Genomic DNA, 19,210 nt, shown 5'->3' with positions numbered 1-19,210 from the left:
TGATTAAATCCTATAGATCTCTGTGGGATTCAAAACAACAGAAATTATTTCAACCATAGGAGGAAAAAAAACCCGACCAACCAACCAAACCTCTAAGCCTGACTTTCCTTAATCACATTTGCTGTTGTTTTCAGATGTGTTTAGTTCAATGGCTCAGTTCTTACCAAACCAAACAAAAAAAGTTCTCCATTTTTCCTGAGTTTTTTTGTTGGTTTTTGGGTTTTTTTTACTAACACTGCTTTGCAAAGAAAGCTACTTTCCCCCGGTCTCAAAATACCCAGAGTAGTAAATGTCCTGCTATCAGAACTGCTTTTTGTTAAAAGGAAAGAAAAAGCAAGGTTGGAATTTGTTCTGAGCAATCTCTTGTTGTGAGGAGTTGTTTGCTGATATGAGAAGCGCCTCAGTGAAGCTCAGAATAAAATGATGGTATTATAGACATCCTGGTCAAGGTTGGTTTTTTCTTTTTATAACTAAGGGTAGTGAATCAGAAGTAAGCTTTTAATCTAAATGCGTTCTGTGACTTCATTTTACCTGTGTTGTGTTGTCATAGAGAATTTTGATATTAAGTCCAGCTTAATTATACTTCAGAAAATTGGAAACATAAAAGTGTTCTTCCTTTTTGCAACATTCATCATATTGTTGTTCTCTCAGAATAAGTTACATCTGTTCTTTTATGGTTCTTCCCTCTTTTATGTTGCACATAATTATGAGGTGCCTTCTTTTACGCTGACATGTACCCTCAATGAAAATTTTGATAGGCTATGAATAAATTCAGTAGATGCCTGTTAATGCAAATGTGACTCACACTCATTCTTATTCAGGTCTTTACTTATAGAAGAGAATCATATATTGAGAAAAAGTCTGCCTTCAGCTACATGGATTTAAGTCAACTCTCACTGACTTCAGTGTCACTGAGTCACACCCACACATCTGAGAGTTGAACTGGATCTCTTTATGTTCAAAGTTTTGTCCTGGGCAGTTCAGGGTTAGAATGAGTTTGTTTGTTTTTTAATCCTATCAGTAGATCTTCTTTTTCAGCAGAATGAGTCCTAAGATTTAGAACCAAGAAAACCACCCATCAGTTTGAAAACATTCATTGTAACACACTAATCCTATTTACTCTTGATGGCTTTGTTTCTTGGATTCTTTATTTTTTCTGCTCAGTGAATTTTCTGCTCCTTGAATTAAATGTAATAATTAAGGTCTTTAAGCAGAACTTCCTCTATTGAGGCCAAATCCCTGTATTTAGATAAATCAGCTAACCAGAAAAAGCCAGAAACTAAATTTGTTCCCCGTTTTTGCTGGGTTTTAGTTACATGTGCCCTTGACTGGCACGGTGGAAATGGAGAACATATTTAGATGTGTGAAGCATTCTTAAAACGCAGTGTAGAAAATGTTTCAAATGGCTTCTAGGTTGCTACGAAACCACAAGTACTGATCTCAAATAAATGCCTTTGTCAGCCACCATGTATGATCTTACACTGCATATTGAGGACATAGGCCATTGCTCCTCAGTGCTGATACTGATCTAGTAGCTTTTTTGTTTGTTTGGGATTTGTTTTTATTGCTTGTGGTTTGTTTTGTTGGGTTGGTTGGGTTTTTTGGTTTGGTTTGTTTTGATTTAAAAAGTTCTCTTCGGACCTTATAAATAGAATTAAAATTCTTTGCTTGTCAGTAAAGGATGGAGGCACATGACAGTCCTCTAAGAAGTCCCTTGTTTCTGCCCTCATATACTGTCTGTCTTTATACAGCAAGGCATTTTCTTTTAAATAAATGGAGTCTGTGTTCTCTTACCTTGTTCCAGATGGACCATGACCCTCGAAACCCTGCATATATTGCCACCCAGGGCCCTCTCCCTGCTACCGTTGCTGACTTCTGGCAGGTAAGTGAAATATCTCTTTGCAAACTGAATGTATGTTACAAGTGAAATGTTTTCCTGTGCTTCTGAAAATTTAAAATGTAGAAAACTTTGTTGTGCATGAGTCACAAAAGGCAGAAAATCCTTCATTCAAAGGATGCCTTTTAAGAAGGCATTCATCTAGTATATGGATATTCAAGGCACTTATGTATGTGACAAGCTCTGGTGAAGAACAGTTGTCTAGAAATTGAAAAGCTTAGGTCAGAGTATTCATATTTTAGTGCCAGGTCTCTGCAATTAAACAACTTTCAAGGACTGGATGATTTCTTAAGATTGTATCCAGGATTCATTGTCACTTTTCATATCAAAAAGAACCTAGCAATATGTAGCATAAATCTTTCTAGTAAATCCTGTTTCTCACATGTCCCAGTTCCTCCAAATGCTTAAATTCTTGTGTATTTTACCTATTAGAAGTAGCTGAGTTACAGGCTGAATTAAGACCCTGCTGCATAAATTTGACTAGGTGCCTAATTTTTTGCAGGACTGGGGCTAAAAGCAGTACTTGCTTATGCACAACTAGGAGCTTACTTTGCATGCAGTTTTCCTCCGTGCTCATGCGGCTCTCAGATTTGGACATGCACTCACTGCCAGCCTAGATGTGTGCGATTGTGTGACAGATATTCTGGGGTAGATATTCCTTTGTAAGTGTAAAACTGTGCCTGAAAGCTTACTGAAGTTGTCTGGGGAGGAGGCCAACTGGGTCTTATTATCAGCATGAACATATGCTTTTATTTTTTTGTTTTGCATTGTGAATTTAGAAACATTTGTTCTGAAGATAAAGAATGTCTCTGTAAAACTTTCGGAAGTGCCATTGTATTTCAGGAGCTTGCATCAGTTGAAATCATCATCTCTCTTCATGTGCATCACTTGGCCTATGATTAAAAAGTGTTAACTGATCTCTATTGAGGATGCTTTTCAGATCACAATTTCCTACTGTTTGTGATGAAGAGACATCTTCCAAAAGTTTGTTTGATTTTTGCGTGTCTGGATATTGAAATGCTCAGTCTGAGATATTTTGGGGACTGGCTTTTAGAAGTGCAGAGCAAATGCTTTCTGCTTTAAGTCTCTTGAGCTGTTGGTCTGGCTTAAATTTTCAAGTAACTTGTGACTTTTGTCTTCTCTGTTTGGTCATTAGGCACAATTGAGAAGACTGATCCTTTTTCCCTTGCCAGGTGGACTCGTTATAACGGGCATGATACTTGAAAATGTATTTCTGAGGTTAAACATGCAAAATCAAATGCTGTGTTAGCTGTTCTGTCATGATAGTTTGTGATTCCTAAGGCCTAGGGGATTTTAATTATATATTTTTGTATATATTTATATATTTTGTGTATTTTTACCTGTAAGTACATCTTTCCATGTTGAAAAAAAAAATCTCCTTTTTAAAGGAGGCATTTTAAAAATACCCTTTGTTATAAGCATTGCTACTGATGCAGAAATCAGAATTAATCATGCAAACACAGTATGAAGAAGAATGTATTTTGTTCTCCCATTCCATATTGAAGAGTTAGGCAACCTGTTTGCACAGAGACACTAAAACTGAGACATTATTTCTTCTGTCTTCCAATCTTCTTCATTTCAACTTCATACTCAAAAGATCTCTTGACTTTCTTTCTTGAACCTGTTTATGAATGGAGAATCTTTCTTTCCTTTTGCTTCTTTTTCTTCTCCCAATTATCCATCAGTGGAAGTTCACTCCACCTCTCTACAAGATCTTCTGTAAACATCTCCATGGAAACCATTTGACGACCGTGGTTTGGCCATGTGTCCGTTTTATGATGTGATCTTTTCTAATGGTTTCTTCAGTAGTTCCCCTAGATATGTTTGCTTCTCACATTTATTTTTGATGCTGTCTGTCCCTTCAGCATAACAGTCTACCTATGTCAGATTAGTCCATCACCCACTTTTTTAAGACATAAACTTCCCACAGCTCATGTCACACTGCTGATTCACAACACTGTCCCAAGCTTTTAGCATGGCTCAGGGTATCAGCCAGGTGTAATAAACAGGTGTAATAAACTCCTTACGGAACACTCTGCCCATCACCACTGAAATGTAGTAGGTCCACTGTACAGGTCAAAAGCCATGGCTTCAAGTTGTGGTTTATGCCCAGATGCAGGAGCAAAGTGTATATCCATTTTTCACCTAGTAGTACCTATTTTAAGGTTCAGCATGGAAAACCCAAACTTGCTGTGAAAGACAGAGTGTTAACTCCTGTCAGGGCAGAATCCCTTGATGTTTACTTCAATGCATTTTCTATAGTTTATACAGAGCACAGTGCTGCCACCAGGGATTGTTTAAAGAGTCAATTATTCATTCCTGATGCATCTTCTCAGTGGTTCTCCTCCCTCTCCTTCCTCCATTTAATACCAGCTGTTGTGAGCTGTGTTGCATTTTCCCCCTTTTATGTGCTCAGTGAAGCACTTTTCTAACTGACAGTGAGAGGAGTGACTGACTCCAGAGAGACATGTGACTGTTCTGCACAATGTCATGCTTAAGCAAGTCCAACGGAAACTCTTGGAGCTTGGCATCACCTTCTATGGCAATATTTACTAGATGTATTGCTTCCTATTTTTGCAGAGCCTTGGCTGCTAAGATTCACAAGAGCCTAGTTGCATGGTGGGCATCAGGCACTGCCATTTTAACTTGGCTGAAGACTACTCCAGTAAGAAACTCTCAGAATTGTTTACACTCCTGTAGATATTTCAAGCTGATTTCTAGGAAACACAGACTTACAAAGCATTTGCTTTACTTGAAAGTTTAAGCTGATGTCTGTAATGAAACCCAAATTGCTCCTAATTTGTCTGGAATGTCTAGAATTCATGCCCAAATTCTAAAGGCAGTTTCTAAACCTAGTTTCTCTTGAAGCTCACATTAGATTCTTCCATTCTACATTAGCAAGCAGTGTGGCCTACTAGGAATGGATTTATAGAGTGTCGCAGTATTTCACTTCGTAGACTTTTACTTTAGTCCAGCTCCGCAGTGGTCCAATGACTCAAATGCCTGTTAGCAAGAGAGAAGGCTACCAAAGCATCTGGCAGAAGCTTCTTCCAAAAGTAACACAGTTCCAGAGCTCTAACACCGGTCTACAGTGTTGGCTGCTCTTTATGTCTGTCATCTACGTGATCTTGTGGTCACATCCATTATGCCTATTTTAAACCAAACAGATGATTGAGTTTTGGATAATCTTTTTTTCTTAGTTTTATTGGCAGGCTCCTCTAAAACCTGTTCTGTTGATCCAGTGCCCGTTGTTTTTGTGCAAGTGCTATTAGACACTTAGCAATAAAATTTCTATTTACAATTTTCAAGTTGCCCAGATATGAACAGAGATCATGGTTAGCTCAGTGCCTGCTCTTTCCCATGCTGGGCAAAGCTATTTCATAAGTCATTGATATTGCTTTGTTTAGTATTCTTACTACTGGTGAGCAGATTCATGCCTAGTACCACAAAAGGACTGGAGGGGGACTAGTTTTAATTACCTTACTAGCGGCCACTTCTTGGGAGATTCTATTCTTATTGGTAAGGTGAGGAAGAGAGCACGTACTGTTCTTCAGTATCATTTAATTTGAGCAACTAGAGCTGCCCATTAGACCCAACATTATCTGTACACCTTTCTGTTCATTTGGGTTTTCATGTTGACCTGAGAAGGATCAGCTTGATGGAAGTTTTTCTTTCAAAGACACAGTCTGTAGACAGACCAAGCTCCTATATATTGGTCATTTTCAAATTATGTTCAAATTTGTGTATGTTTTAACAATCATAATGATAAAAGAATGCAAGAGTCTTACTCTGGCTTTTCTAATGGTATAAGACCACTTCCAGGCATCAGGCTTGTACAGTCGTCTGTGTCTCTCCAGTTTGCTTCTTCAGCTTCTTGTATTCTTGGTGTAGCTCTTCTAAGTCAGCATGTGCCAACTTCCAACTTTCCTGGCTTACCTATTTCTTTGAAAAATTTCTAGCCTGCAGGAGTTGTGTTGTCAGTCATCTCATTGATCTGTTTTGCCACAGGGCTTCCTAATATGTCTGGATACTCTGTGTTTGTGGCTCAAGCAGAGATTTCATCTCAGCCTGCATGTCATCTCTTAGACTGCTCTGGAAATTTCCCAGCTAGTACTTTAATTAATTTTGAAAAGCATCCAGCTGATTTAAGTCTTCTCTTAATTTCATCTGGTCTTGTTTTCATCTCTTTTTACCAATTGCTAGTTCTGAAAGATACCTCCTCCACTGATTCTATTTTGATTCAGTGGGAATTCCACCTCACGATTCCCTTCCTTGAAAGCTGGATGCCTCCCCTCACATGGTATTAATCCATTTTTACCTGAGAGGTTAAACAACTTGCTGGGCCTGTGGGTTGTTTTCTTCTCAGCTGGTGTGGTAGCTGTAGGCTATGCCTTTAAAAAATTTTCACAGATCTTGAACAGAAAGTAGTAAAATGTAAATAAATCACTCTTGGGTGTAAAACAGAAAACAATGATAATACTAAACAATCCCATTGGAAAGATAATGGACTTAAGATAGTAATGTAAATAATTTCTCTCTCTTCTCACTTCCTTGGGCTGGGAGATCCTAACTTGCTTCTGCTTGACCTTGGCTACGCTGCTTTTGTTGTGACTAGTATTAACTTCTCTGCTTCTGTCTCTTGTCCCTTTTGCACGGGGCGGGGTGTGGAGGTAAGGGCCAGGCAGGGAGAGAGAAGCTAGTAGCTTCCCCTGGTCCTTGGCCAGGGGGGTCCTTGTGCTGTTTATTAGTTGTAAATACCTGTAAATATTGTATATTTTGTATATATTCATTGCATTTCATTGTAGATTTAGTTTTGCTTGTAAATACAGCTTCCATTTGCTTCCAGCTGAGTCGGTCTGGCAAATTTAATGTTGGAGGGAAATTTTCAACCCACCACAGCTGGAAAGAGAATTCATCCTCAGAATGCTTTGATATAGTTCCATTTTATTTACAAAGAAAGTACGGAGTTTTGTTTCCTTGAACAAAGGCAGAACCAAATAACAGGCAATAATTCCTTTTTTCCCTAGCCTCATTCACCCAGTGTTTTACCACAAACATCTTTTCTTCTACCGGCATCACAATGCTACTGTGTTGAGCTGTGCTGGTGGTTTCTTTATTTTGCTGCTTATCTGGATTAATCATCTTGCCTTGATTAATGACTCTCTGCATTAAGCATATCAGTTTCTGGAGAAACTCCTGGGTCCATATGCTTCACATTTCTCTTGGTTTTGATGATAACTTCTGTAATTTCAGTTATCAGGCTCCATAAAAGAGTTTGCTTGTTTCTTACACTTATCTTGAATGAAAGGTGATGATTTTGTCCAGCAGCTTCAGTGAGATTTCACTCAGCTCTTTCACACAACACTATTAAAATTCAACGTCTCTTTGAACATAATTCAAAAGAAAGAGGATGCAGAACATTTCTGATCTATAACAAGTTTTCGCAGCAGGAGTTCCATGTTGTGAATAATTCTGGAGGCATCACATTTTATTATTTTCCCTATGTCCTGTGTTATAATTCCATAAAGTATGTGACATGAAGTGCATGTCTTAACTTGCAATGTATTCTAAGGAGCAAGGGATGATAATATGCAAGAAACTATTCCTTGGAATTAGGATATTTAGAACCAACTGTCTTTGCACTGAAAAATTGTCCTTAATTATGCCAGTTTTATAAATTGCATGTCTGCTAAGGTTCATCATCTCCAAGTGGAGATTTCTGCAGGAGGCCATCATTCTTCCCACTGAAAACCACCCTGCATTATGCCTTGCTTTCACAAATCTGCCTCCATTCTTTCCTGTCCCTCTTTATGGAGGGAAGTCCATTTCCATGTTTTTTCTTTTTCATTTATTTTTCCATGTTAAGTGAAATAAAGGGAGGACTCAGGTAGTTCCTGCCAAGTGACTTACGAGGATATGCTTTAGTTGCCTTAGAAAATGAAATCACATGTAATACTTATTTTTGTAAACATTTATTGTGTTTCTGTGATGTCCTCCCTCCATGCATCATTAATAAGTATATGAACATTATATAGCTTCTACTGAAGGAGTAGAGAAATTTGATTTTCTTCATTCTATATTCAGTAAGGTTCAAAGCACCTACAACAGTAAGTCTTGAAGTTACATAAGTTATCACTGGTAGTTTGGATGAGAAAATTCCCTAGCCTTTGCCTGAATAGATGTGTAGCTCAGGCTAGATTGTTCCCCAGATGCCTTAGTCCCTGAGGGTGTTCCAGTCTGGCAAGGATGGTCTGATACTGTTCTCCCAGCCAGCACCAGAACAAGAGGACACAGTCTCAGGCTACGCCAGGGGAAGTTCAGGCTGGAGGTCAGGAGGGAGTTTTACACAGAGAGAGTGATTGCCCATTGGAATGGACTGCCCGGGGAGGTGGTGGAGTCGCCGTCACTGGAGGTGTTCAGGAGGAGACTTGACAGGGTGCTTGGTTGCATGGGTTAGTTGATTAGGTGGTCTTGGATGATAGGTTGGACACGATGATCTTGAAGGTCTCTTCCAACCTGGTTTATTCTATTCTATAAGTAGCACTGAATCCAACACAGGATGAGGAAGGCTGACTTCAGGTGCTGCGCCTTTGTGGTTAGGATGCTCCTCTAGGAAGTGAGAAAAAGCTTCATTCTACATGTTCTGAATCAAACTCATGCTTCTTATTGCCTCATCTTTCCTTTACTATTTGCCAATATGGAAATAGACTTGAAATAGAGAATAGACTTCACCCTTTTATTAAAGCTGGGGATATGTTGCCAACGAGCGAAAAAGAAATCTCACTCAAGGGGAGTTTACACTGTTGTGGTTATGGGGAGACCTCATCTCTGCTCCTTTGATTATTTTTAATTTTTATTTCAAGAGTAGTAAAGAAAGAGTCTCAGGAGCCCTAATCTGAGCCAGAGAGTTCATTGCCCTCAATCCTGCATTTTTTCATCTAAAACTGTTTTAAGGACGATTTTTCACTACCCATATGGAGGAGTATATTATCAGACTCGGTTCAAAAACTAGCTACCATTTTCCTCCCAGAACACACCGGCATGTGAAGAACTCAGTTCCTAAAGCTGCAGTCTTCAGCACACGATAAAGCTTTGTATATCTGTTTGGCAGCGCTTGCTTTTCTCTTCCATGTTTTCTTAATTCAGCAGAAGAAATACAGAATGCTGTCAGTTGATTGTTCCCTGTGTATAAAGCATTAATCATTAGTCATATCCAAGGGCAAACCCCAGTGAACAGAAGATCACGTCCCGGTAGCTGAATGAGTCTCCCTTCAAAATCGGTGTTCCAGGCCCATGGGTTGAGTAAGAACAACTGTACCAAACCCTCCCCTGCTCTAATTACTGTTTCTGTGCTCCCAGTTCAGCACTTTGTGAGTGCTGAAATTAATTTACAGACAAAATTATTTCCCTGCATTTTGTTCTTCTGTGCAGAACACAGTGCTTTCAAGCAATGTTGATTCCCAAGTTTTATTTTCCTTGCCTGGAATGGGACTTCCTGCATGTCTAATCAGTTCTCACCTTCAGAAAGAAGAGCAGATGAAAAGCGACACAAAGCAATTCAATGTGTAAAATATGCATATTTTAATTTAATAAAAGGAAAACAGCAAGGGAGAGATAGGCACAGAACAGTAGCCCCTAGAGCTCTAGTAACTTGTCAAGCCATGTGAAATAAATACAGCGTTAGTAATTCTGTGGGCGTTCGGTGAAGGAGTGTGTGTTTACCATGCTCGCTTCTAATTATGGCTCCTGTTGGAGAAGGTGCTTAGAAGTGGTCCTTCTAAAATTGTTGTCCCTTTATTGTTTAGGTTTCCACACCGTTCCAATACTGAAGGGAAAAGCTAATTACTGGTTAGCAGATTGTCTCTCCTTTGTGTGGTTTTGTCAGCACCACAATGCTAAGTAGTGTTTATATTTAAATTATTTAATAATAAGGCTTGAGTTAGGAGTCTACTGAGGAGAGTAAGAACAGTTTATGTCTCTTTGAGAGAGCAGAAGTTATTGCAACACAAACTGTCATCCTGAGTTTGCTTTTCCCATTAGCTTCCAAACAAGTGTTGCTGAAACAGCAGAGCTATAACATGTGGAGCCAGTGTGACATCCAGGTATTTATATATGGCCCTCTCTCAAGACATCTTTTCAACTGCAGGACAGATTTTACTTTTTTTTAAATTAAGCATAGCTTGTTAATCATTAATTTTTCAACTTAATACATATTTGTGGTCTGGCACAACAATAGAATAGAATAGAATTAACCTGGTTGGAAAAGACCTTTGAGGTCATCAAGTCCAACCTATCACCCAACACGATCTAATCAACTAAACCATGGCACCAAGTGCCTCATCCAGTCTCTTCCTCAACACCTCCAGTGATGGTGACTCCACCACCTCCCTGGGCAGCCCATTCCAATGGCCAATCTCTCTTTCTATGAAAAACTTCTTCCTAACATCCAGCCTAAACCTCCCCTGGTGCAGCTTGAGACTGTGTCCTCTTGTTCTGTCACAGGTTGTCTGGGAGAAGAGACCAGCCCCCACCTGGCTCCAGCCTCCCTTTGGGTAGTTGCAGACAGCAATAAGGTCTCCTCTGAGCCTCCTCTTCTCCAGGCTAAGCAACCCCATCTCCCTCAGCCTCTCCTCTATGACTTTACAAATGGCAGCTCTAACTGTCAGATTTGACCCTTTTCATATCAAAATGATAAGTCATTTTCAACCAAAAAGTTTTGCAGAAAAAAAATTGCTTTTTGACTGTCACACACTGTGAACTTCTAGTTGATAACACAAATCTAAATCCACACCCCCCCACCCCCAATTTATTTCTTGAATTTGAGTTAACAGTTCCTCTGTTGTTTTGTTGGGGTTTTTTTTTATAACCCATTAAAGCATTGGGGTTTTGTTTTAAAATATTCCAGAATATGCTCTTTTTCATCTCCATTAAATACAGTATTTCCTAGCTCCAGTATAGAACTTGAAGGAAGTCACAGCTGAGTTGATTACATTCAAAATATGCAATGGCAGGACTGTTATCTGATCCAGCAGGGGTTAGTACCTTGTTTTGTTGTTTAGGAGATACATTTGCTCATGTCATGTTTTGATTATCATTAGAAATTAGTTGGGTTTTGTTTGCTTGTTTGTCTGCTTCTCCAAATAGTTGCATTTAATAACTATTCAGGAAGCCTAAAAGACTGAAAAGGTGAAATGTTTAGTTTGTTGGAGATCTCTTCCAGAAAACAGTTGATATGCTTAGCCTGTTATTTTTAGTGAACAGGCTGGACTTCACTGATTATCCTACCTATTTTCTCTTTAAATCATCACATTTTAGAAACTTCCACCAGTTCCCATTGAAAGAAGAGTCAGATCAGAGCATGTCTTGTAATTTCTCCAACACTAAACTAAAGGTCTGAAAGAAGGGGCTTGGGATGCATCATTCACTGAAGAAGCAGCTTAGAAATGAAGTGTCTGGAAGAAATAATAATAAAGTGATTCATATTAAATATTTTATCAACAAGCTCTTCAAAACTTGCATTTGTGCCAGGGTTGTGGCACTGATTCTCCTGTTTGTGACTTTTTCCTCCTTTCTTGAAAAAAACAATTCTATGGTCTTTTGCACATACTTCATACTAAATATAATTCATCTCAGTGTGGAAGTTCTTTGTACGGGACTGGCATGCTGGATAACCACAGCATGAGGTCTCTACACGTGGTAGATTTCATCAACAGGGAATCCTGTGGATGTCAAATGCACTGCTCATCTTTGGGTTGCAGGATTCAGCCTCTAATATGCAATAAATGAAGAGGGATGGTGTTATTCTTGTCTAAGAAATGTTTTGAGAATGATACATACAGCAGAACCTCATTAAAGATCATTAACATGTTACTCTCTAGGCATATAGGCTGAATGTAGATATGTCACACAATTATACGTTCTCTTCCTTTTTCAGCCAAGCTGCAAAGCTTTGTAGTGAGCTGCTATACATAGCTCAGACTTTATCACCACCATTCAGAAGACTCCATTCTACATTTCTTCTTCTCCTGGAAGTGTTACTGTAAATTGCAGATATGAAACTGTCTGTTCTAAGTGATCTAAATAAGTTTAGGTTTATGTATTACATCTTTTATGCAATATATTTGGGGGGTTATGTATATTTAGTTTTTATAGACACAGAGTCCAAGGATTAATTTTGCTGGGCTCTAAATAAAAAGAAAAACCTCTATACTGAGGACCTTATAGTCTCTTTAAACTTAGGTTATATGCAAGCATAAAAAGTTTAGAATTGCATAAACTGCTGTGTATTTGCAACTGAACATCCTCCTTTATTCTCCAAGCCCAGATTAAATGACTTATTGGTAACCAGAGGCACTTCTTCTCCAAAGGCTGTATTGAGATTGTGCAGGCCAGGTCTGTGCTTCCTGTTCCTTCATTAATTACAAAGACACACTCCTTAGGGCCACTTTCCAGCACGTTACCATATTTGAGCACTGGGCACAGCAAAGTGCTAGATGTTGGAAAATGTGGCTTGTGAGAGACCCAGCACCAAGTTAAAGATGGGGCAGTCAGTAGGTGACAGTATGAAACTCTGTGAACTGCCTCTGAACCATCCCACTTCTGTGTTGTTTGGAAAGAAATTCAGCAAACAGCCTGATAGTGTAATATTTAAGTTATCTAGGAAACAAAGAAAATGTTGTTCTCTGGTCACAGGCTGAGAGTTGTAGTGAAAATTGTGTCTCAATGGTAAGCACAGGAGATGTGGTGACGACTGCTTGTAACAGGGATGACAGCACTAGATTGCACTGTCGTCTTGATTTAGTAGATTTGACTTCTATATTTTCACACAATGACCTAAAAGAAATATTATACCCTAGAGTAACTTTGAAATTGTTTGTTTAAATTAACTTTCATTTGGATTTATGCTTAATGAAATCTTCAGAGATGCAGGCAGCCCTTTACTAATGAAATGCTGTGTCTTTGAACCAATGAACAGGGCTGCCAAACTGTAAGGATTCCTCTCTAAACGAGTGGGCTTTTATAATGTTACACTTGGGTGGCACAAGCAGAGTGCTAGATGATTAGTTTATGGTCTAGATCATTGTATTTTTATTACGCTCATAAAAACTGTGTTTCTCCTCATTTTCGTAATGGCTTCAATGAGCTTCCATACCTTCTAGAGGCACATTAAATTGTTATGTGATGAAAGTACTGATTTAGTGGGGCTAATTTTAAAGGAAGATACATGTTTTGAATTCTTACCTTAGTCTGATTGCTGACTTTAAAAAAAAAAAGAAAAGAAAAGAAAAAGGTGAAACTATGTTGGAATCAATGAAATCCTTACAAAGTTCCCAGATGTGTGTTAAAAAAGCAATACAAAAAATGTCAGTATTCAGTAATGTCAGTATTCAGAAAAAAAGATACAAACCATAAATCTACATCTGCCCATATAATAAATTATCTATCAAGTGAAATTATTTTTGCTGATTTTGTGACATTATGAGTATTTAACAGGAGAGTGAGTGGATTGCAGGTATTTTTCTGTTTAAAATAATTTTAAGGGGATTAAAAAAAGGAAGACAAGAAAGAGGATTTTTTACTCCTCACATTCAGCTGTGTTTCTTCCCCCACTTCTGTTCAAAAGTATAAATAACCTCGGACTAATTTCTCTCAATAATTTCTCTAAATAATTTTGCAGTGGTTTTGAAAGTCATTTTAATTATGTTGCAAAATGGGGGCGGGGGGAGAGGGAGAGAGGGGAAGGAAGAAAAATGTTATTTGTTTCTCTATACGCAAGCTGCTCTTAAAAGAGAAGACAACATCATTATCCATGAATGGGAAACCTTTTTATTTGATATGTAATTAAAAAAAAAAATAATCCTGGAATTGAATGTATCATCTCATCTTCACACAGTTTAGACAAAGGCCTTTTTTGTTTACAAAATTTACATGTCAATACAGTTGCTGATAAATATTTCTGTGAAATAAACATAACCCTTCACAAAAAGAGCAGTTTACTCTTCATTCAGTAATTTTATATGCTAGCAGGAAGACAATGAAAGTTGTATGCAAATATAACATCAATGTACAGCATAATAATAACCGGGTTTAGTGATTATGCTGCTTGGTATTAATTCATAGGAGCCTTTTTGTTCAGCCATGGGCTGTGTTTGGAACAGAGATAGGCCAGACCAGAGCATCTCTTCTTGTTCTGCTGTTTGTGGGAGACATTCACAAATCCTTTAGCTGAGGATGAGCTGAATTCTTGTATCCTACTCTGTGGCTGATGTATATTATTAGGGAATTATGTTGATACTGAAGATACACTGTTTTCTTCTGTTCCTGCCGTACCTGTGTTATGTGAGTGTACAGTCTGCTGCAGGAGTTGGTCTTTCCTTCTACCTCCAGAAAAAAAACCAGGAAGATAAAAGAGGAGAGTTGGAGAGAGAGAGAAAACAACAAAACAAAACAAAGCAAAATGTTAGGGAAAGAAAATTAAAGGAGAAAAGATAAAAGAAAAAAAAATAAAAGGCATGAAGGAAAAAAAATAAAAGGAAAGAAAGAAAAAAGGAAGGAAGGAAGGAAGGAAAGGAGATGTAAGAGAAAGTAATGCACTTTTGCCACAAATCTTTAAATGTGTTTTTGGAGGAATGGTTTCTCCATCTGAAATGTTTCTGGAAGAGCAGATTTTATTTGGGATCTTCCTGCCTTTTCCTCATTGCTGTTGTTCAGATGAAACTTTCAAGATTTTTTCAGCAATGCAGTATTTAAAGGCTTTTATGAGATGGCAACTGCAATAAGAAAGAGGCTGAGGACACAAACAGGTTTAAGTACATGACACTTTAGTAGGTGCATGCTCCTTTAATATTATATATCAAGTCCCAAATTGCTGTGTATTCTGCAACCATTGTTCAGGGTTCCCTTTGTGGGTCTGAAAGTTTGATGGAAAAGCATCTGAACACAGTACAAGGAATGAGGAGAGATTTTTGTGGAAGACCTGAATTGAAATAACTGGAAATTCTTTAATATTTCATGGATGCCTGCAAAATATGGATGCCAGTTTATTCAAGGATTTGAAAGCAGCTGCAGAGTAAAAGTGTCTAATGAAAATGAAATAAATTTCCTGTGAATGGAATAAATTTTGATTGTGTGTCTGAGTGCAGTAATTATACATGTCATGCAGTAATTAGGCAGTCACAATGTGGCCACGGTGTCTTTCTTTGTCTGCAGATGGTCTGGGAGAACGGCTGTGTCGTTATTGTCATGCTGACACCCCTCGCAGAAAACGGAGTCAAACAGTGCTACCACTATTGGCCAGATGAAGGGTCAAACCTCTACCATATCTATGAGGTACCTAAACAAAATATCTGGTTGTAAACGTGACAGGAAGTGTACAGCTTAATTTCACATGGGGGAAAATGGTGTTTAGGCCGACCTAACCTGGAGGTTGAACTCAAGGCTCTCAAGTACTCCTCATATGCTTTCAAGTAGTTTCGGATTTGCAGAGAAGAAATCAGCGCAGTTTGAATCGCGAGGTAGTTTCCGATGAATAAAATCTAGTAAATAATGAGCCAAGCAGTACAATGAATAAGGGACAACAATTTTGTTGTTCAAAAGCTTTTGCAAATGGTTGAAATGTGAAACCATGCATTTGTATTTTATAGTAAACACTATTTTTAGAACTAGTGAATTTTGTCTTAGGAAAACCGTATGTGTGTCTTTATAGAAAAGCTGCTCTGTAGCTTCAGCAATTAGTGCTATCTATTTTTACCTCTTCCTTCAGTCACAACAACAAATACATGTTTGTATTTTCTAGCTCAAAATACCATACCGCCAGTTTTGTCAAAATGTACCATTGACAATGGATGTCAGATTTTTCCAGTTGTCAGCCAAGGAAGACACTAAAACCACCAGGCCAAACAGGAAGAACAGGGAAACTGCTGTTTAAACTAAAATGTGAACAAACTCATATTCTGTGAAGATGAACTCTGCAAAGAAACTACATTTTTTTTATGCATATGTTTCTACATAGCAGGAGAAGCCCACTGAGAGCGGGCTGGGCCATGTATTGTGGGCATTTCTGAGTAGAAAGTGACTGACAGTCCTAACATACTTTCAGGCAGTGTCTGTTGTATACCTAATGATGTAAAGTTTCACTTCAGTTCTCTTTTGCATTAAAACTGCCAAGATATTTTTATGTCTTCAATAAAGTAGCAGTGGCTGCTAACCCCTCCCTAATAATTAATCTGATTGCTAAATTAAAAATGATTATAATTTTTCAAAAATCCCAGCGGTTCCTATGCGCTTCCTTCATTCTAGACATCTTTTACCTACAATCCTGATGATAAGGCCTATGACTAAAATTTCTGATCTCCATTTGTTCCTTCCTGTGGGGTGTAGGTAAACCTTGTCTCTGAGCACATCTGGTGCGAGGATTTCCTCGTGAGGAGCTTCTACCTGAAGAACCTGCAGACAAATGAAACCCGCACAGTGACACAGTTCCACTTCCTCAGCTGGAACGATCAGAGGGTTCCTGCTTCCACAAGATCGCTTCTGGATTTCCGCAGGTAAAGCATGAAGTATGACAATTCATTCAAAGGTGATTACAGATCTGAGGAGCTAAACTTAGTCGTTCTTACTGTCATTTAAATATTTCTGGTTAGAAAGGGGGTTCTTCAGCCTGTGAAGCCACAATGCTAAACTAACACAAAAATCTGCAAGTAAGCTGATGTTTAGTGTTGTCTCACACGTAGATGTTGCCTGGTTATTAAGATATACTCATTTCCCATGTACAGATCAATACCTTTCTTCCATTTGTACAGCTCTTCGGTGCTTTTATATCTCTTTGTTTTCCAAGTATTTATCCAGTCTGCAACTTCCAAGCTCTTTGTGCCACTCCCCTATGATCCTTATTGCAGGAATCTCACAAATAAATTATGTAGTGTGAGCACACTTGAAAAAAAAAAAAACCAAATCACAATGTAGTCATGCAGCAATAGAGGCATTCCTGGAGGAGTGCTCCTTTGTAAGGATCAAACAACGAGTTCTCCAGACCTTCTGTGGCTGCAGGAAGGTGGAAATTTGAGAAAGCAGATGAAAATGTTGATAAAACATACACTCTGGAATTTTAAGGAAAGTTAAGATGGCTTTAAAATACAAAGACACAAAACCCCAAAACCTGTGAAAGTCCTTTCCACCTTCCCCAATGTTTGCTGTGTCTAAATTTTAATTTGAAAATTAAAGCCATGCATGATAAATGCTGGAGAAAAATAATCTTTGTTTGATTGCAAACCGTGCCCAGTGCATCCCGTGTAGGTGTTAGCATGTCTCAGCTAATCCACAGCGCTGCGCTTATGATTAATGAAAAGAATCTCCAGGAGGTTTGGGGAGTTAGCTCTCAATCCACAAGTGGCCTGTGGGATCACGTGTTTTCCTCTCTGGACTGCAATATTATCTACAGCCTCCCAAAGTGATTATAAAGGGCTTGGTGTTCAGAAGCTCCAGACTTGTTTCTTTGAATAAGTGCTGGAAGCTCTGACTGATGCCAGTTGGAGTTCACACACCTGCACCTGAGGAGAGAAGCTGGGATATATCCAATGGGAACTGCTTATGCAGTTGTCTGTTGGCAAAATGTTAGTCATACAAATTTAGGACTAAATGCCACCTTTCATCCATCAGTATTCTTGTACATATTGCTTTTTAAAGCAGAGAGCCATCTCACACGTGCAGGTCAAGTAATGAAGTACAGCTTCACTGAGTCACTAGGAGCTATGTCCAGGTGAGGGTATGAGGATATGCTACAGAGTAATGACACAAAAGCAGAGGAGGGAAGCACGGTCATAGGATGGAGTAGAAGCTGTAATTAAATTTTCATCATTTTATTCTCTGGCTTCAAACTTTGATGTGATTTTCATGGGTTGATTCCGCTTTGCTTGTGGTACTGAAGAAGTTCTTATAGTGAATTTCTGTAGCAAAAATTCTGAACTGGCTCCCCTAAGACGTGCAAGGCTGCAGCACTGAGCAAACTCAGCTCTTTTTGAAGTTAGTGGGAAATCTGCTAGCAATTCTAACTAGACTATAAATGAGCTTGTACAGCCAGGACATGGGAAGCTGGGAACACTTTGACTCCAACTTGCTTCAGTAAGAATTGAGGTCCCTGCATGAACTGCAGGATTAGATCTACAGTAAGTCACAGTTCACATTGTCAAGACAGCACTTCTTAGAGTGACATTGTGCAAGGGTTAAATAGACATATTGGAGAAGTGCTATGCAGTACTTTGAAAAGGAAAAATTATAGCTAGATGAGAAGAGTAGTGGAGCTGCCATTCTTTGTATTTAAAGCCAGTATGGGAATGAACCTGTTAAGATTTAATTGAATTCTGAGTGTTCATTTCATATGTATTCACAGTCCAGTGTAGGCTACTGTAATCATTTGCTACGTGCAGGTTTTGTACAATGAACTCATAATACTGAATGCATAGTAAAATTCCGCTTGAAAAGGAATTTTGGCATGCACAATAGCTGGTCTGTGAATCTCAGTTTTCTTGGTCATCTGATGTTGCTGGGTTTTTAATGACAAAAAAAAACCCAAACCAAACCAAAACTAATGCACTATTGCTAAAACAATGTATTTGGAATTCATTACACATGCTTTGCACCTGAAGCTTCCTATTTAAAGTACAAACTCGGCTGGATTACGACAGCTGAGTCACAAAGCCCCTGGAATAAATGTCTGACAGCACTACCCTACTCGTAGTAGGGTGGTGCTAGAAAGGGGCTGCTCTCATTTCTTTTAATCTTATCTATGTTTTTATGTGCATTCAGTGTGTTTGTGTATATATGGATATGTGTGTATATTTATATATTCACATACATATATGAAATTAAACATATACATAACCAACCCTCTGTTTTTTATAACTCATCACCAAGAAAAATTGGATTCCCAAAATTACCTTGCCCAGAGTCTGTGGAAAGATGGACCTTAAAATTTTTATTGAAGTAAATTTTGCAAGTCTCTTTGAAAAACTGAAAGCTTACATTTATCTTGCTATGTATCAGACAGTATTTTAGATGATTTTGCATCTAGAAGATACATTAAACCTTGTGGAATAATCTATCATGCTTTCATAATGTAGGTATAAATTGCCAAAAAGAGATTATTCTATGTATTTTTAAAATCTGTACAAATGACAGTCCCTGAGAGGTGAGGCTACTACAGAAACCACTGGTCAGTTTTAAATGCTTCTGGAGTCCTAATTTCATTTTGAACAATAGACCAATCATTATTGCTCTGGACTAGCTTGTTAGTCA

General features: G+C 38.4%; 1 protein-coding gene across 1 annotated transcript in view; it reads left to right on the top strand.

Annotated features, from left to right (window-relative positions):
• PTPRN2 (protein tyrosine phosphatase receptor type N2) overlaps positions 1–19,210 on the top strand; it is a 612,734-nt gene that overhangs the window by 563,311 nt on the left and 30,213 nt on the right. Inside the window, exons 17-19 of the mRNA XM_068146020.1 lie at positions 1,805–1,882; positions 15,128–15,247; positions 16,298–16,464. Of these exons, the coding sequence (XP_068002121.1) occupies positions 1,805–1,882; positions 15,128–15,247; positions 16,298–16,464 (365 nt within the window). The remainder of the gene's footprint in view (positions 1–1,804; positions 1,883–15,127; positions 15,248–16,297; positions 16,465–19,210) is intronic.

Source organism: Melanerpes formicivorus, unplaced genomic scaffold, assembly GCF_026170545.1.
Source record: "Melanerpes formicivorus ecotype bairdi unplaced genomic scaffold, bMelFor1.0.p_v2 SCAF_13, whole genome shotgun sequence".
NCBI classification, from domain to species: Eukaryota; Metazoa; Chordata; class Aves; order Piciformes; family Picidae; genus Melanerpes; species Melanerpes formicivorus.
This window is presented reverse-complemented; position numbering and strand designations above follow the sequence as displayed.